Source organism: Musa acuminata, chromosome BXJ1-2 (assembly GCF_036884655.1).
Source record: "Musa acuminata AAA Group cultivar baxijiao chromosome BXJ1-2, Cavendish_Baxijiao_AAA, whole genome shotgun sequence".
NCBI lineage: Eukaryota > Viridiplantae > Streptophyta > Magnoliopsida > Zingiberales > Musaceae > Musa > Musa acuminata.
The window spans coordinates 920,133-934,574 of NC_088328.1; the positions used below are offsets into that span (position 1 = coordinate 920,133).

A 14,442-nucleotide genomic window follows, 5' to 3' on the forward strand; every position below is an offset into this window, starting at 1 on the left:
TTTTTCTTTTTTATATCGAGTTCCCAACAAATAATGCGTAATCGGAAAGGGAAAAAAGAAAAAGAAAAAGACGCTTTCTTTCTGCTTATACTTTTTCTCAACTTCTGCTAAACTAAGATTAATTTAGTCAACCAAAGATGCTTCTAAAGTTTATAGAGCGAAGAATATGGGAATGATGGAGAATTTTCGGCGGTAGGCCACTTTACAAAGTCGTCTATATGTATGCCTAATGGTGAAACAATAGGTTTGGAATGGACCACCACTTTCCTTAAACTATAAAACTTACTAATGTCAATACCTCACTATAGGCTTTGCATGCTACGATGAAGCCTCATCGGAATGTTTAGCAAAGGCTATTTTCGTAGGAGTAAAAGGCTTAATCATGTTATTGATGATATCATATTTAATCCTTTCATTGATGTGAGTCTTTTGAGGTCCATCTCCAAGGAATAAAACTATAGGGGTAGAGATCATTTCGTCTCATGTCAGAGTCGGAGGAGAATCAGAGAATTAAAAGCTTTTACTAAGGTTGAAGATGACTCCTCTCTCCGATGTACTCTCGGATCTCACACCATTAACAATCAGTGTAGATATCATCAAAGTAGAAACTCATTGATTGTATGTTTGTTACGTGCCGCTACATTGAAAATTCAAAGAGCATTTATTCTAAAATTCTTCAAATAATAAAATAATTTAGTAAAAAAAAAAGAGGTTTCTTGCCATCTATGATAATCCAATTATTTTAAGGACATGTTTACCATTTCAGTGGAATATCTATCTCATGACAGTCTATTAGTAATTGGGAGTTTTTATTTTTTTATTTTTTTACATGGTTTAGAGAATAATGTGATTTTTCTCTTTCCTTTTCATGGTAAGAATGTGGAAGGATCTATTGATTTATAAGCATAGAACTTATTATTATGACATAATAAATATACAAATAACATAGTATATTTTTTAAAAAATATTATAACATAATGTAAAAATATTATCCTACGGATCGGTTTATTAAAAAAATAAATAACTAAGATGTTTTAAATAGCTTTCAAAAAAATTGTCTGAATCATCTCAAGTCAGTTTTTTAAATTTGTTCTACTTTTCTTCATTTCTTGGTATGAAAAAAAAGATGAAGGAAGAAAGAAAGAAAGAATAAAAAAAACTGAACCAAAGCGATCTAATTTGGTTTGATTAGTCTGAGTACAAAATAATGTAATAAGCATGAAAGATGGATGTCACATTAATTTCCTTAACAAAAGGCCAAAAAAGACAAAGAGAATTATTTTCTTTTGTCTTCCACGCAACAAATGCATAGCGTAATGTTCCATCTTATCTAATTGGTCGACGGCCGAGGGTCCCGCACCTAAAATGGGCCTGTGGTCAATGGGGGTTGCCTGAAATCCCTGACAAGTCCCATGTAGACGGCCATTTGGATCATCCCTCACGTGAATACACTAATCCCCTCATATATGTGCTGTAAAAGCGCCTTTATCTCTTGCATCCAATCATGCTGTCTCATACCGCTGCTTTCCTTTCTCTCAGCAACCCTTCCGGCCAAAGCAACAAAAGCCAAAGAAGAAAGCTGAAGGAGGAGAGTGGAGAAGTATAATAATGAAAAGGGCGATGGGAGTACTGCATGGCATGCGTACATGATGGATTATTATGGAGATTCTCCTACTCTCTCTCTCTTTCTCTTTCTCAGGTTTTGTATCCTCGCATGTGACAAAGTAGGTCAGCAATGCACGTAACGCAAGGAGGAGGAGAGGACGGCCTGCATGCTTATGACTCTGGTGCCAGAGACATGGCTGCAAGTCCATCTCAGCTTTTGTCTAAGCGTTGTCCAATTTCCCTTGGGTACTCAACATGATATGAACTGAGTTGGAGAAACAAAAAAAACATCTCCTCCTACCTCAACTCTCGAGTTGCACACACAATTCAGACTCAATCCAGTAATTACTTGAGTTTTTCTTAGTTTATCTACGAGTAATCATTTCCTATTTATTACTCATTATTATGTCGAACACAAACTCCGGTGTGGTGAGAATCAAATGTGTAATGGCATTTGTCATGATGAAATTTAATGAGATAACTATTGACTTTGTAGACCTCAAGTAGTAATCCCAAATGCTTCAACCTATAGATCAGTAACATCAATACAACAACATTGTTTGATGGTTAGCATCAGAACCAACAACGTTTAACTGCATAATAAGAAATTTATAAGATACATTTAATTTTCGTTTGATCTTTTATGAGTCAAATTAATTTACTACATATTAGGATCTCCACCTTAAATATATTGAAGATGATTAAAGAAGGGACAAGAAGTCTAATGACCCTTGCAAAACTAAAAGTGATTTATAACTTAATGTAAATTTGGAAATCATAAATAAGAAACGCTGAAAAGCAAATTTAACAACATTTGCTTTAGAAACAAAGGATAATTATTGATATTCTTCGAGAATATCAAACTGAGCAGACAACCAAAGTTCTGATATTCTTGATAATTATTGATAATTAGTCATTTGGAATATATTTGCTAATGGTCCTCCCCAAATTAGTCACCTCAAGCGAACAAATATGGCGTGCAAACAACACATCTCAACTTTTTAATTTTTAAGCGTTAATTTATTTATTGCAACCCAAACCCAATCTCTGATAGAATAACTACGGTTGTAGAACACTATGTATGGTCTCTTGTACGCGTTGAAAGATCACCTTTTTTGTTGTTAATTCATGAGCACGTTTGAACAATGAGAATGATCGAAAGAGGAAAGAAGAGAAAGTGTGATCGGACGATCATTTTGATTTATTAGTCATATAATAATAGTAATAATAATAGTAATAATAATAATAATAAAGTATTCGATTAAACCACACATAAAATAGTATTTTGATACTTAGTGTAAGTATTATCAATGCAAACTGCTCCATTGGTAGATTGAATCACCAAACGATTTATGCTAAACATTGCTATATAACTGAACTCATATGGAAAATTAATTTTTTTTATTTTTATTTTTAAAATAAATGATGAAGACAAGTCTTGATCATAGAGATTTGTGATGATCTGACAAAGCTTTTACAAGCCAAGTTAACTGATACCTTATACATATTTCTTTGTGCTTTATTTTTTTTTTCTAAAATATCTTTAAAAAGGAGAAAGAATATTTTATAGAAAACTTAAATCTAAAATTATAAAGCAAAAAAAGACTAAGCTATATGAAGCATGTTTCAACCCAATTTCATCTAATCGATCCGAACTGTTCTTGGTGTTATTAGAAGAAAATTACCAAACTTAATACTCTGATCCTTTAGTTTGTTATCCATGTCTATTAAAAAGCTATTTTTTAAGTTTCTAAAAATAAAGATTCAATTTAATGGATCCTTGTTCATTTTGATTTTTTTTAACCTCTTTATAACATTAATTATTTCCTTACTTTATGTATATATATAAAAAAATGTGGTTCCAAACCAAATAAAATGTCAAAATAACATTAAAAAAATTTTCTCAATTTATTTCTAGCAGATAGGTTTTGTAGAATAATTTGCTTCTAACTTAGGTTTCAAAGAGTGGAGGATGAAAACAAGAAAAAACTATGATGTCTCCAGATGGCGTTGTACTGGTAGTAGACATAATTATGGGCCATTTTTTAGTTATTTATTATTAATTAACTTTTTTTTTAGCTTTATGTTTCTTAATGCCTGTTGTCAATATGTTCAGACCAAAGGTTCTCATTCCTAAACCGAATCAACATAACGTAGTTATATGTGGTGGGTAAAGTTAGCATCAAGTGCTCAACTCCTTACTTTTTCTAGTCAAATTTAAAATTCAAGTGGAAATGCGCATATATATATATATAATTAATTACTTTAATCTATATCATAACCATTGAGGTTTTATAAAATGAATCACAACAGTTCTCCAGAAATCGACTATAATTTAATGTGTAATGTGGTACCCATCAATTATTTATAATATATATATATATATATATATATATATTATAAATAATTGCTGTCTTCAATCATCAAACAGGTAGGTTAAGAGATATAGATTTAAAAAAAATACTGTTAAATAAAGGGTGAATTTTCAGAAAAAAAAACTTTTGGGCTTTTGCCAATAGCTACCTTTTTCATATTTCCAAAGAGCATCATTGTTTTTCATAATCTTTTTAAATATTTTTTTCTGACAAGATAATTGGTACGGTGCTGATGACATTGTACTTGTTATGAATCTATCTAATTCTATGTGTATGAAATTATAATCTTTTGAAGAGACTTATAATTAAGGAACACCCTATGAGATCGATTCAAATTGATGACATGAATCACTCGGGAGTTATTATTGTCTCATCAGATGTATTAGGAAATACGACCAAAAAACAGTATCAATTGAAAATTATGAAAAAAAATGCCTCTTGAAAAAATAAAAAATAAAAAAATATTTATTCATTTATTCGGTGAATTTTTTTTTTGTTAACTTCAAATGAAAAAAAATAATCACTGACGTGGCCAAGCAGAGGGAGAGAGAGAGAGAGAGAGAGAAAGAAAGAAGGAGGTCAGGTTTTTATTGGATTCTGTGTACGTCTGCTTTGTGCTCTTTAGCCAGCCTTCCGCTCCTCACCTCACCGGACCTATCCCTCTGTCACTGTCTGCGACATCTCTCCGTCGTCCGCCCCCGACCGACAGAAAGCTCCCTCTCTGGTAGACAACAGCAGCGCTGCTGCTGCTCCTAAACGTCCCTTCGCTGCTTCCCCTCGACGCTACTCCCAAACACATCCTTCCTTTCTCGCCTGCTATTAAATGGCATCATAAATATTTCGCACAGTTGCCGTTGCCGGCAGCAAGTACCGCCTCCCCTCGCTTCTCTTCCGTCTGCTTACTCAGAGCTTTCTGCTGTTGCTATCTTCCTCCCCATTCCCACTACCTTCGCCCATATTTTGCACCTCTCACTGTTTTGTCATCATTTCTCCTCGAACACTGTCACACCATTGCGATAAAAAAGCTACTTCTTTCCATCTCAGCCTGTACGATTGCTCCCGTCTTCAAGCGAAACAGGGGCTCTTTTAGCTCCCCCTGCTTCAAGACCCATCCCATTTCCCGTCCTCTCATTTCAGCCGGAACCGAAAGAGAGCAGAGCTCCTCCGGTTGCCATTCGGCGGAAGCAACAGCGGCGGCGAAGGAGATGATCTCCGCCGCTGACCTTTACCACGTGCTGGTGGCCGTGGTGCCACTGTACGTGGCCATGATCCTGGCCTACGCTTCCGTGAAGTGGTGGTGCATCTTCACCCCAGACCAGTGCTCCGGCATCAACCGCTTCGTGGCGCTCTTTGCTGTCCCCCTCCTCTCCTTCCATTTCATCTCCACTAACAACCCGTATGCCATGAACTACCGCTTCATCGCCGCAGACACGCTGCAGAAGCTCATCGTGCTCGTCGTGCTTACTGTGTGGACCAAGGTCTGCTCCCGTGGCTGTCTCGAGTGGACCATCACCCTCTTCTCCCTCTCCACACTCCCAAACACCCTCGTCATGGGCATCCCCCTCCTCAAGGGCATGTACGGCCCCGACTCCGGCAGCCTCATGGTGCAGATCGTCGTGCTCCAGTGCATCATATGGTACACCCTCATGCTCTTCCTGTTCGAGTACAGGGGTGCCAGGCTCCTTATCATGGATCAGTTCCCGGACACCGCCGGTTCCATCATCTCGTTCCGGGTGGACTCCGACATCATCTCCCTCGATGGCAAGGAGACGCTCCAGACGGACGCGGAGGTCGGCGACGACGGAAAGCTCCACGTCACGGTGCGTAAGTCGACGAGCTCCCGTTCCGAGATCTGCTCCAGGAGGTCACACGGGCTCAACTCCGGCGGCATCTCGATAACGCCGCGCCCCTCCAACTTGTCCAACGCAGAGATTTACTCCCTGCAGTCATCAAGGAACCCGACGCCCCGGGGCTCCAGCTTCAACCACGCCGATTTCTATTCCATGGTGAGGAATGCCAACGGAACTGCCAGCGTCAGCCCGAGGCACTCCAACTCCGGGACCATGGTGTTCGACGAGGAAAGCGACCTGAGGGCGAGTGGCATCGCAGCGCCTTGCGGCTATCCAGCCCCGCCCGCCACCGGAATATTCTCGCCGGTCATGGCGACGAAGAAGGCACGTGCGGCCGAGGGTGGAAAAGACCTGCACATGTTTGTATGGAGTTCGAGCGCGTCACCCGTGTCGGAAGGTGGGATGCATGTGTTCAGAGACACAGATTTCGCTAACGAGAATGGTGGGGCAACTCACGCAGCCGATCACCATCACAGAGGTTTCGATCATTTCCTTTCTCTGGGTTGGATTCAGCTTCCTACATTTTGCTTCGTGCTGTTCATGTTGCACTCCATGGTCTCGTGGACCCTTTGTTGCACTTCTTTAAGCTTAGATTTCCTTCGAGTCCTCTAACACAAACTACTGTTTCCCTTATCGGTCAGGAACCTCTCATGCTTCGATCTTGTTCTCGCAGTGAAATCTCAATTACGTAAATCTCGCTAATAACTTGGTTCTTTTCTGGTCTTAGAGGCCCATCACGATGCTTACGATGTGTACGCCAGAGATGGCTTCAGCTTCAGGAACAGACCCTTCCATGGAATTGAAACGACGCAGAGTGATGGTCCAAGCCTCTCCAAACTAGGTTCCAGCTCTACCGCCGAGCTTCACCCCAAAGCTGGTGCTGCAGGAAACCCAAAGCCTAATTCAATGCCTCCTGCAAGTGTGATGAGCAGACTTATACTGAGCATGGTCTGGCGGAAGCTGATCAGAAACCCAAACACCTATTCCAGCCTTCTTGGTGTCATCTGGTCTCTTGTCTCTTACAGGTACTCTCCAGTATGCGCAAATCCGTATGATCTTGAAGTAAATCTCATGCTCACTCCTCTTTCTCAAGGTGGGACATAGAAATGCCTGCTATTATTGCTCGCTCCATCTCAATACTCTCTGATGCAGGACTTGGAATGGCTATGTTCAGTCTCGGTGGGTAACTGCAGATTTATGTTTCCGCAGGAGACAAATTTAAGTTTATAAATCAAGAAATTTGTGTTTCAATTTACAGGTTTATTTATGGCCTTACAGCCGAGAATTATAGCTTGTGGCAATTCTGTAGCTGCATTTGCTATGGCTGTCAGATTCGTCACTGGTCCTGCTGTCATGGCTGCAGCTTCCATTGCGGTAGGCCTGCGTGGAGTGCTGCTACATGTTGCTATCGTGCAGGTTGGGGTTAATCGACACCAAAAACTACAGTAGATGTGCATATTGTTCATATGTTGATGACACATGTTTCTTTTACTTTGCAGGCAGCTCTTCCACAAGGAATTGTTCCATTTGTCTTTGCAAAAGAATACAATGTGTATCCTGATATTTTAAGCACAGCGTATGATGTCTTCTACCTCTTTATGTGTGACCATTGATGCAATGTTTATGCCAGTTTCACACTGTATTTTTCTCACAAACAGCCTAATTCTTGCAGGGTTATCTTTGGGATGCTAATTGCTCTACCCATCACCTTGGTGTATTATATCTTGCTCGGACTTTGAAGCTCAGCCATCTATTATAATCATCATCGTTCTGACTGAAATAGTTAGGTTTTGGCAGATATATATATATATATATATATCAATCATGGCAAGTAGATTAGAGCACTGTTCGGAAACTAGTGTTAGATAGATACTAAACACCTCGGTCTTCTTCATATCCTTGTAATGTTAGTTGAAAGACTTCGCTTTTGAAGAAGAATCTATCGGAATTGCATTCTAGCTCTGTGATACGTTACCATATATATTTCATTTCGATATATATTTTCTATGCAAAGAGCACCATCAAACTTTTAGATTTGAATCTATTTGGATGTCTGTATGCATAGATGTTACTTGTAATCAACATTAAACCTATTGAATTTCACCTCTTTTCTTTTCTTCAATCTATTGGTTTTCTAAGATATCACTGTTTTTATTATTTTCTTCGAAATAAAAAATTTTGATCAAGACAGTGAATTTCATTTTCGTTTGATGAAGAGTAGAAAGTTTTAAAAGTGTGATTATTAATGTAATTAACAACAACAAAAAAAACTGTTTTTTTTTTTTTGGAAGAGGATGTTCCCTGCAATAAGATAATTTTCAAACATAATAGAATAGCTATATGTAATTTTGCTTATATTTAAATGTATATAAGCTAAAATGGTGATATATTTCACATAATCAACAACAAAAAATTAAGAAAAGACATTAGAAGAAGAATAGAAAGTTTTAAAAGTGTGATTATTAATCTAATTAACAACAAAAAAAACTATTTTTCTCTTTTTCTTGGAAGAGGGAGTTCCTTGCAATTGTTGAATCTCGTATTTTGATGATGAAACCACTTGATATGTGTTTATAATTTAAACTGCATTTTGAGTGATGTAGGTCTACTCGATCAGGATTAGACAGTTAACGCAGGAGGAATTGACGTTGCGCCGGAGGAGATCACGTTAGGATGGCAGAAGACTTCAGACGTCGGGCATCGGGCCAAGGAGAGCGGAATTGCGCCAAGGATATCGGGGTTGCGAAGGTCAACCGCCGATTGGGCAACAAGCCGCAAGAGAGGACGATGCGCTGAAGAATCGGACGAAGCGCCAACCAATGACGCGTCGGGCAACAGAATGTCAATTCGCGTTGTAATAATTGTCTAGATCGGAGTAGAGTTTTAGCTTGTGTGTGCAGGATTAACTACGATAACGACGAAGACATAAAGCAAAACAAAGTGTCGGAGTCAAACACGAAGGATTCGTTGCGAGTTCGAGAGTTCGACGGAAGTCCGAAGGTTAGTCGGGAATGCTGTCGGAACTAGCCAAGAATAAGTAGGGAGCTTGCCGAAGGGTTTTTCGGAAGCTCACCGGAAGGTTCGTTGGAAGTTCGCGGAGCTCGCCGAGAAAGATCGGAGCTGGCCGAAGAAGCTCGTTGGAACTCGCCAAGATCAAATCGTGAAGTCTAGGAGCTTGCCGGGAGTCCGTAGAATGGTTTCCGAGAGTTTATCGGAAGACCGTCGGAAGTTCGCCGGAAGCTCGCTGGAAGAAGTCTTGACTTATGGACTTTGTAATAGCTTAGAAAATGTCTTTAAATTCGTAGTTAACATGTTAATTAGGGTTAGGATTAGGTGTCAATCCTATAACCCAACTAGGGGCCAATTGGGCCCGAGTTCGGACTGGTTTGGGCCAAGTTTAGAGCCCAACCAGTGAGCTGAATTGGCCTAGGCGGTGGCATCGCCTAGACTGGGCGGTGGCACCGCCAGTCCACTATCAGTGTCAGACACTGACAGGCTGACACGGACTTAGCTGGTTTTGCCTAAGTCGTGCGGCACCCTTGCGTGTCCGTCCGCAAAGGTCAGCCTCCCCGAAGCCTCCCATTGTCCCTTAGGACCCTCAAAAGAGAGAACGGGTTAGAGAGAACGCCTCAAACGGGATCCACAAGCAAACATGTCCGAAAAACACTTCATAGACAATGCAAATTACAAACAGACTTTACAAGCTCTGAACAGTGGCACAACAAAGGGTAAAATGGTCCATTACAGACCGAAAAGCTCTCTCACGTGTCCACATGACACAACCTTTATTTACAAGCCTAAAGAGGCCACCAACCCAACTAAAATGGGACTTATAAGCCTTCGGCCGCCCCTTTACATTCTGTACAGGGCATGAACATGCCAAAAGACACGGACACACATAAGCATTACATCCAACGTCTTGTTGAGAAGTTTGTCCGTGACATTCTCCCCCACTTATCCCTTCGACGTCCTCGTCGAAGCCTTTGTGAACACTGCAACTCTTCGCCTTTGCTGAGTCTTCAATCTTCTGCTCCAGCTGCAATGCGCCTCCTGGCTCCCAGCTGCTCTCCGCTGCTGTTTTTTTTTGAGTAGTCGAACCTTTGATCCGCCATGCTTCTTCAACTCGCCAATGTCTCTGACTCTGGTGTGGGGTTGGTTGAGTTGTGTTGATCCTCGTTGATTCCTGCGGATCCACCAAATGAAGGAAAAGACCATCCTTACTGCGCCAGTCTCTCAAAATTTCCACATGCTGCTTGAACTGGGTGGATGCTTGTTGGAGCTTTTAACGAGCATCGCCTCGCAAACTTCTGAAATTTTGGGTCCTTCCTCCACAAAATCTGCTCATTGACTCTTCTTTCAGTTAGTTGTCATATCCAAGTAGGTTCGCATCACTTCCGCTTTCGATTGGCATTTCGTTGGGAAATGAAGCGGACAATCTACTCTCAGTAGCACTGATCACCGTTGGTGAGGATTTGACAACTATTGTCTTCCATTATCTTCGAAGGGTCTTTGAACTTGTGCAGAGCTCCTCTGCTGGATAGATAAGAGAATTGAGGTACTCGGTTTCGCCCATTCTCTTAAGAGTTGAGAAGGCAAAGGTTACTTGAATTCGCCCGCCTCCTCGAGGTTGTACTTCATGCATCGAGCTGGTTACTGGTATTCGCCTGCTCTTTGCTCACACTTCTGAAGCACTTGAAGTGTTTGCACTCCTTGCGTTGAGTTAGTTACTGTGATTCACCTTCTCAAAGCCATTGAACTTCTGGAATGCAGGAAGTTTCCACCCCAACTTGGAGTAATTCTCTAATAGATGAGGTCACCTCTGGGATTGTACCGTCTTCTCCATCAACCCTGCCGCCTACTCCACTGAGTAGCAAAGGTACAGCACCGCGTACTGCTTGCTTCGTTCCTTGGTCGTGCACTCTTGCATGACCCGAAGTCCTTCACTTACGGCTATCTTGATGAGAAACTTGTTGACACCGGTCTTACGAAGTTTCTTGGCCTCTGCCCTTCAGCCTTGTCTCGGTACTTGGAGATTGCCTCTGCATACTCCACCTCCTCGGCCCCTTTCACGACCAAACGCTCTCCCTCCGTGAGAGCAAGGGATCAATGACTTTGACGGAAGTCCCGCCTCTGCGGTACCATGGCGCTGCCATGCCCATGGCCCTACTATCCGTCGCCTCGCATCTGAATCCCTTTTCTTCACGATCAGTAGAGATGTCTCCGTGGCACTCCTCTGAGTCCACCTCCATTCTAACTGATTGCTTGACTTTGGGTAGCTAAGTCCCTCTGGACTCATCGTCGCTTCCTCGCCCCTTTCGACCCCCTGCTTCAACACCTCTGTGTTCTCCAAGCAGTCTGTTTGGTCGATGGAAAGACAGACTGCACTCCCATGCATGGCCTCTGCCATTACATTGTAGGGTTTGCACCGATTCTGTTCTCCATAGCTTCCTTGGTAGCAACGTTCGCTTACTCGGCCTTGTCCTCTGACTTGCCGGGCTCCCTTAAGCGAATATGAGCTCTGGAGCAGTCCAACTCTCCAGCTGCTTTGATCATACCTCTGCATGATCAAGTCCCTCCCATGGAACTCACTGGTACTTACATTCGAACTTTTCCCTTGGTGGAACCCAGCCCCCATATGCTGATGACCAAGGTTTTCATCCGATGCAAAATTCGGTGCACGCCCGGAAGACCCGCCTCTGCGGTACCATGGCCTTCACTCCTTGAATCCATAGCCCTTCTTGCCGTCGTGTTGTTCACCAAAGCGGAGCTCCCAGTAGCTCCCGATCATACCTCCATATGATCACATCCCTCACGGGACAAGGTCGTGTGTATCGCATTGCCATCGAACTGTTCCACCACGATCCGCTGCACCATGTCGCCTCCTGGTGACATCTCCATTGCATTCTGATCCTTGTGGAATAAACTCGAATTGTGAACCCTCCGCTGTGTGGCCTCTGCCAATACATCGCAGGGTCTCCTCCACCTTCGATTTTGTTCGCTCCTTTGGCAATCGATCTTCATCCACCCACTCTTGGGTCACACCTAGATGAAGCACCGCTCTAGGACAGTCCGTCGCCTAGTAGCTCCCGAAGTCCGCCGACTTCGCTGTAATTTGTGCACTATTGCCTGGATCCTGGGCCTCTGCCCCTACCAGCACAATTTCCGCTGCGCACCGCTTCCTTCATAGCAACTCGAATGGCAACACTGTGGCATATTCTTCAAGAGTACCCGCCTCTGCGTCCTCTTGCCCCGTGCTAAGGCCTTCTGAACCCAACTTCGCCTCCGCAAATTGAGTCGCCTTAGTTCCTCCATCAAATGCTTCTCCGAGATAAGGTGCATGTGCCCCGAAGCTCCCTTCGTCTTTGGCACCATGCAAGATGAGTCCACTCCGTCAGAATGAAGGACCCATGGAACAACATGATCCTGCTCTTGCCTCTGCAAGAGTTCCATGTCCTTGACCTCTGTCTAAGGAAAGCACTGTGCCTCTGCTCCATGTTCCAACTTCTCTGCTGGCTCCCTTCATGCGGCTTGGGTACTTCGCCAAGTTACACCCAAGTTGCTCCGCTCCTCGTTTCTGCATTGAGTCGATGGTGGCCCTCGCGCCCACCATTCCACGGGTCAGCCCTCCCTTGAGTCCGATCTCCACATCGACTCCAAGTGTGCCTTCATTTAAGTTGCTTCAGGTCGCTCCCCCACTTGATCTCGCAATGCATCCACCAATGCATTCTCTCGAGCGAGATCATGCGGCAACTCCTCGCTGCTTGCTCGGTCCATTGAGCTTCGTGGAGTTGTTGTTTGTGAGGTACTCCTCCTCAACATGTGAAGTCCGTCTCACATGATTCTCCCTCTGGAGTGCCGAGACTTATCCCTCCTGGATAACTATCCCGTTGGAGCAACATCTCTCTTCGTTTCGGAGACCACCATCCCCTTGGACTACTCCGATCTGCTAAACAAACTGTGCATTGTTCTGCCTCCTGCAAACGCACTTGCTAGATTGCGACTCCCCGTCAATACAGCCCCCACTGCACCCCTCAAGGTCTAGCAACATGCTGAACTCATTGCACACTTCAGCCGCCTACGGACGTATCCTTCACATGCCGAAGAGAAAGTTTCAATGCTCCATGGTGCCGAGTCTCGGCCGCCTTGGGATGGCCACGAACATTCCGTCGTCCGCATACAAGCCCATGCATGAGTACCAAAATCTTCGAGTTAGCAATTCCCCTCACCTCCGTGAGCTTTGCATAACTCTTTTGGTCGTTGAGCAACTCTTTCCACCTTGAATGGTCTCATTCTTGCCAAGCGCCTCGCTTGCCTAGAGCACCATCAAGTATAGTTGTCAACGTTGAGCCGTAGCTCAAACTCAGCCATCCCAACCTTTGTGCGCTCCAAATTCTTCCAAGCTTGCCTGTTCTCGTGGTGCCTCTTGCGCGAAGGGTTGGCCATTCCTCTGAATGCCAATCTCGGATGCCCGCTCCTCTGAGCGACTCCTTTCCCTACATCTCCATGCCCGTTTTCCCTCAAACGGTCGCGCGTGTGCTGACTGCCCTCAACGCAGCCCCGCTAGGTCCCCCACGTTTGCATGTCAAGTGTTTCTATGAGTGCTTGTCCCGCTCTGATACCATATGACACGGACTTAGCTGGTTTTGCCTAAGTCGTGCGGCACCCTTGCGTGTCCGTCCGCAAAGGTCAGCCTCCCCGAAGCCTCCCATTGTCCCTTAGGACCCTCAAAAGAGAGAACGGGTTAGAGAGAACGCCTCAAACGGGATCCACAAGCAAACATGTCCGAAAAACACTTCATAGACAATGCAAATTACAAACAGACTTTACAAGCTCTGAACAGTGGCACAACAAAGGGTAAAATGGTCCATTACAGACCGAAAAGCTCTCTCACGTGTCCACATGACACAACCTTTATTTACAAGCCTAAAGAGGCCACCAACCCAACTAAAATGGGACTTATAAGCCTTCGGCCGCCCCTTTACATTCTGTACAGGGCATGAACATGCCAAAAGACACGGACACACATAAGCATTACATCCAACGTCTTGTTGAGAAGTTTGTCCGTGACAAGGCGGTGGCACCGCCGGCCTCGGAAACCAAAGAGAATTCAAATTTTGGAGCCCAAATTTGAATCCTCTTGAGACCTATAAATACCCCTCATTTCTCAGCAGAGAAGACAACTTTTTGAGAAGCTAGAAGTTAAGAAAAGCTTTAGGAAAAGTCTTGTTTTCAATAGCTTGAGTGTTCACCTCCATTCTTTTCATTGAAATCTTTGTAAAAGGGTGAACCACTCGTAAGAGGTTGTAAGAGGGATGTAAGAAGGAGGTTGATCTTCGCCTAGTAAAGGAAGATCATTAGTGGATGCCGGTGGCCTCGACGGAAGAGGAATTGGAGGAGTAGATGTAGGTCACGATTGACCGAACCACTATAAACTACCATCTTCTCTGGTTTGCATTTATCTTATTGTCATTTATATTACTGCAAACCATCTTCATTTTGATGCTCTACTTCTTTGTCTCCTTCTTACATATGCCTTCAAGTTAAAACGCAATCGAAACAGTTTCAAACAAAACGTTGCTTTTATCGTACAAAGTTTTCGTAAGTGTTTAAAT

General features: G+C 43.2%; 1 protein-coding gene across 5 annotated transcripts; it reads left to right on the forward strand.

Annotated features, from left to right (window-relative positions):
- The first annotated feature begins 4,618 nt into the window (after window positions 1-4,618).
- Window positions 4,619-7,952, forward strand: LOC135586925 (probable auxin efflux carrier component 1b). 5 transcript variants are annotated; one of them, XM_065085585.1, is made up of 6 exons: window positions 4,622-6,308; window positions 6,558-6,855; window positions 6,924-7,009; window positions 7,109-7,246; window positions 7,330-7,406; window positions 7,503-7,952. In XM_065085585.1, the coding sequence occupies exons 1-5, from the start codon at window positions 5,186-5,188 to the stop codon at window positions 7,389-7,391; spliced, it is 1,707 nt and encodes a 568-aa protein (XP_064941657.1). In that variant the 5' UTR covers window positions 4,622-5,185; the 3' UTR covers window positions 7,392-7,406; window positions 7,503-7,952. The 5 variants fall into 5 exon arrangements, with proteins under 5 accessions (XP_064941671.1, XP_064941668.1, XP_064941661.1 ...); XM_065085584.1 differs by having other exon boundaries at window positions 4,624-6,308; window positions 7,089-7,246; XM_065085589.1 differs by lacking the exon at window positions 6,924-7,009 and having other exon boundaries at window positions 4,621-6,308; window positions 7,089-7,246.
- The last annotated feature ends 6,490 nt before the right edge of the window (window positions 7,953-14,442 follow it).

Bases quoted from the DNA above. Each gene is read 5' to 3' on its own strand.
- LOC135586925 (XM_065085584.1), top strand. From the start codon at position 5,186: ATGATCTCCGCCGCTGACCTTTACCACGTGCTGGTGGCCGTGGTGCCA. The intron at 7,010-7,088 runs GTGGGTAACTGC...TTCAATTTACAG, and splicing joins AATGGCTATGTTCAGTCTCG to GTTTATTTATGGCCTTACAG. The intron at 7,407-7,502 runs GTATGATGTCTT...TAATTCTTGCAG, and splicing joins CCTGATATTTTAAGCACAGC to GGTTATCTTTGGGATGCTAA.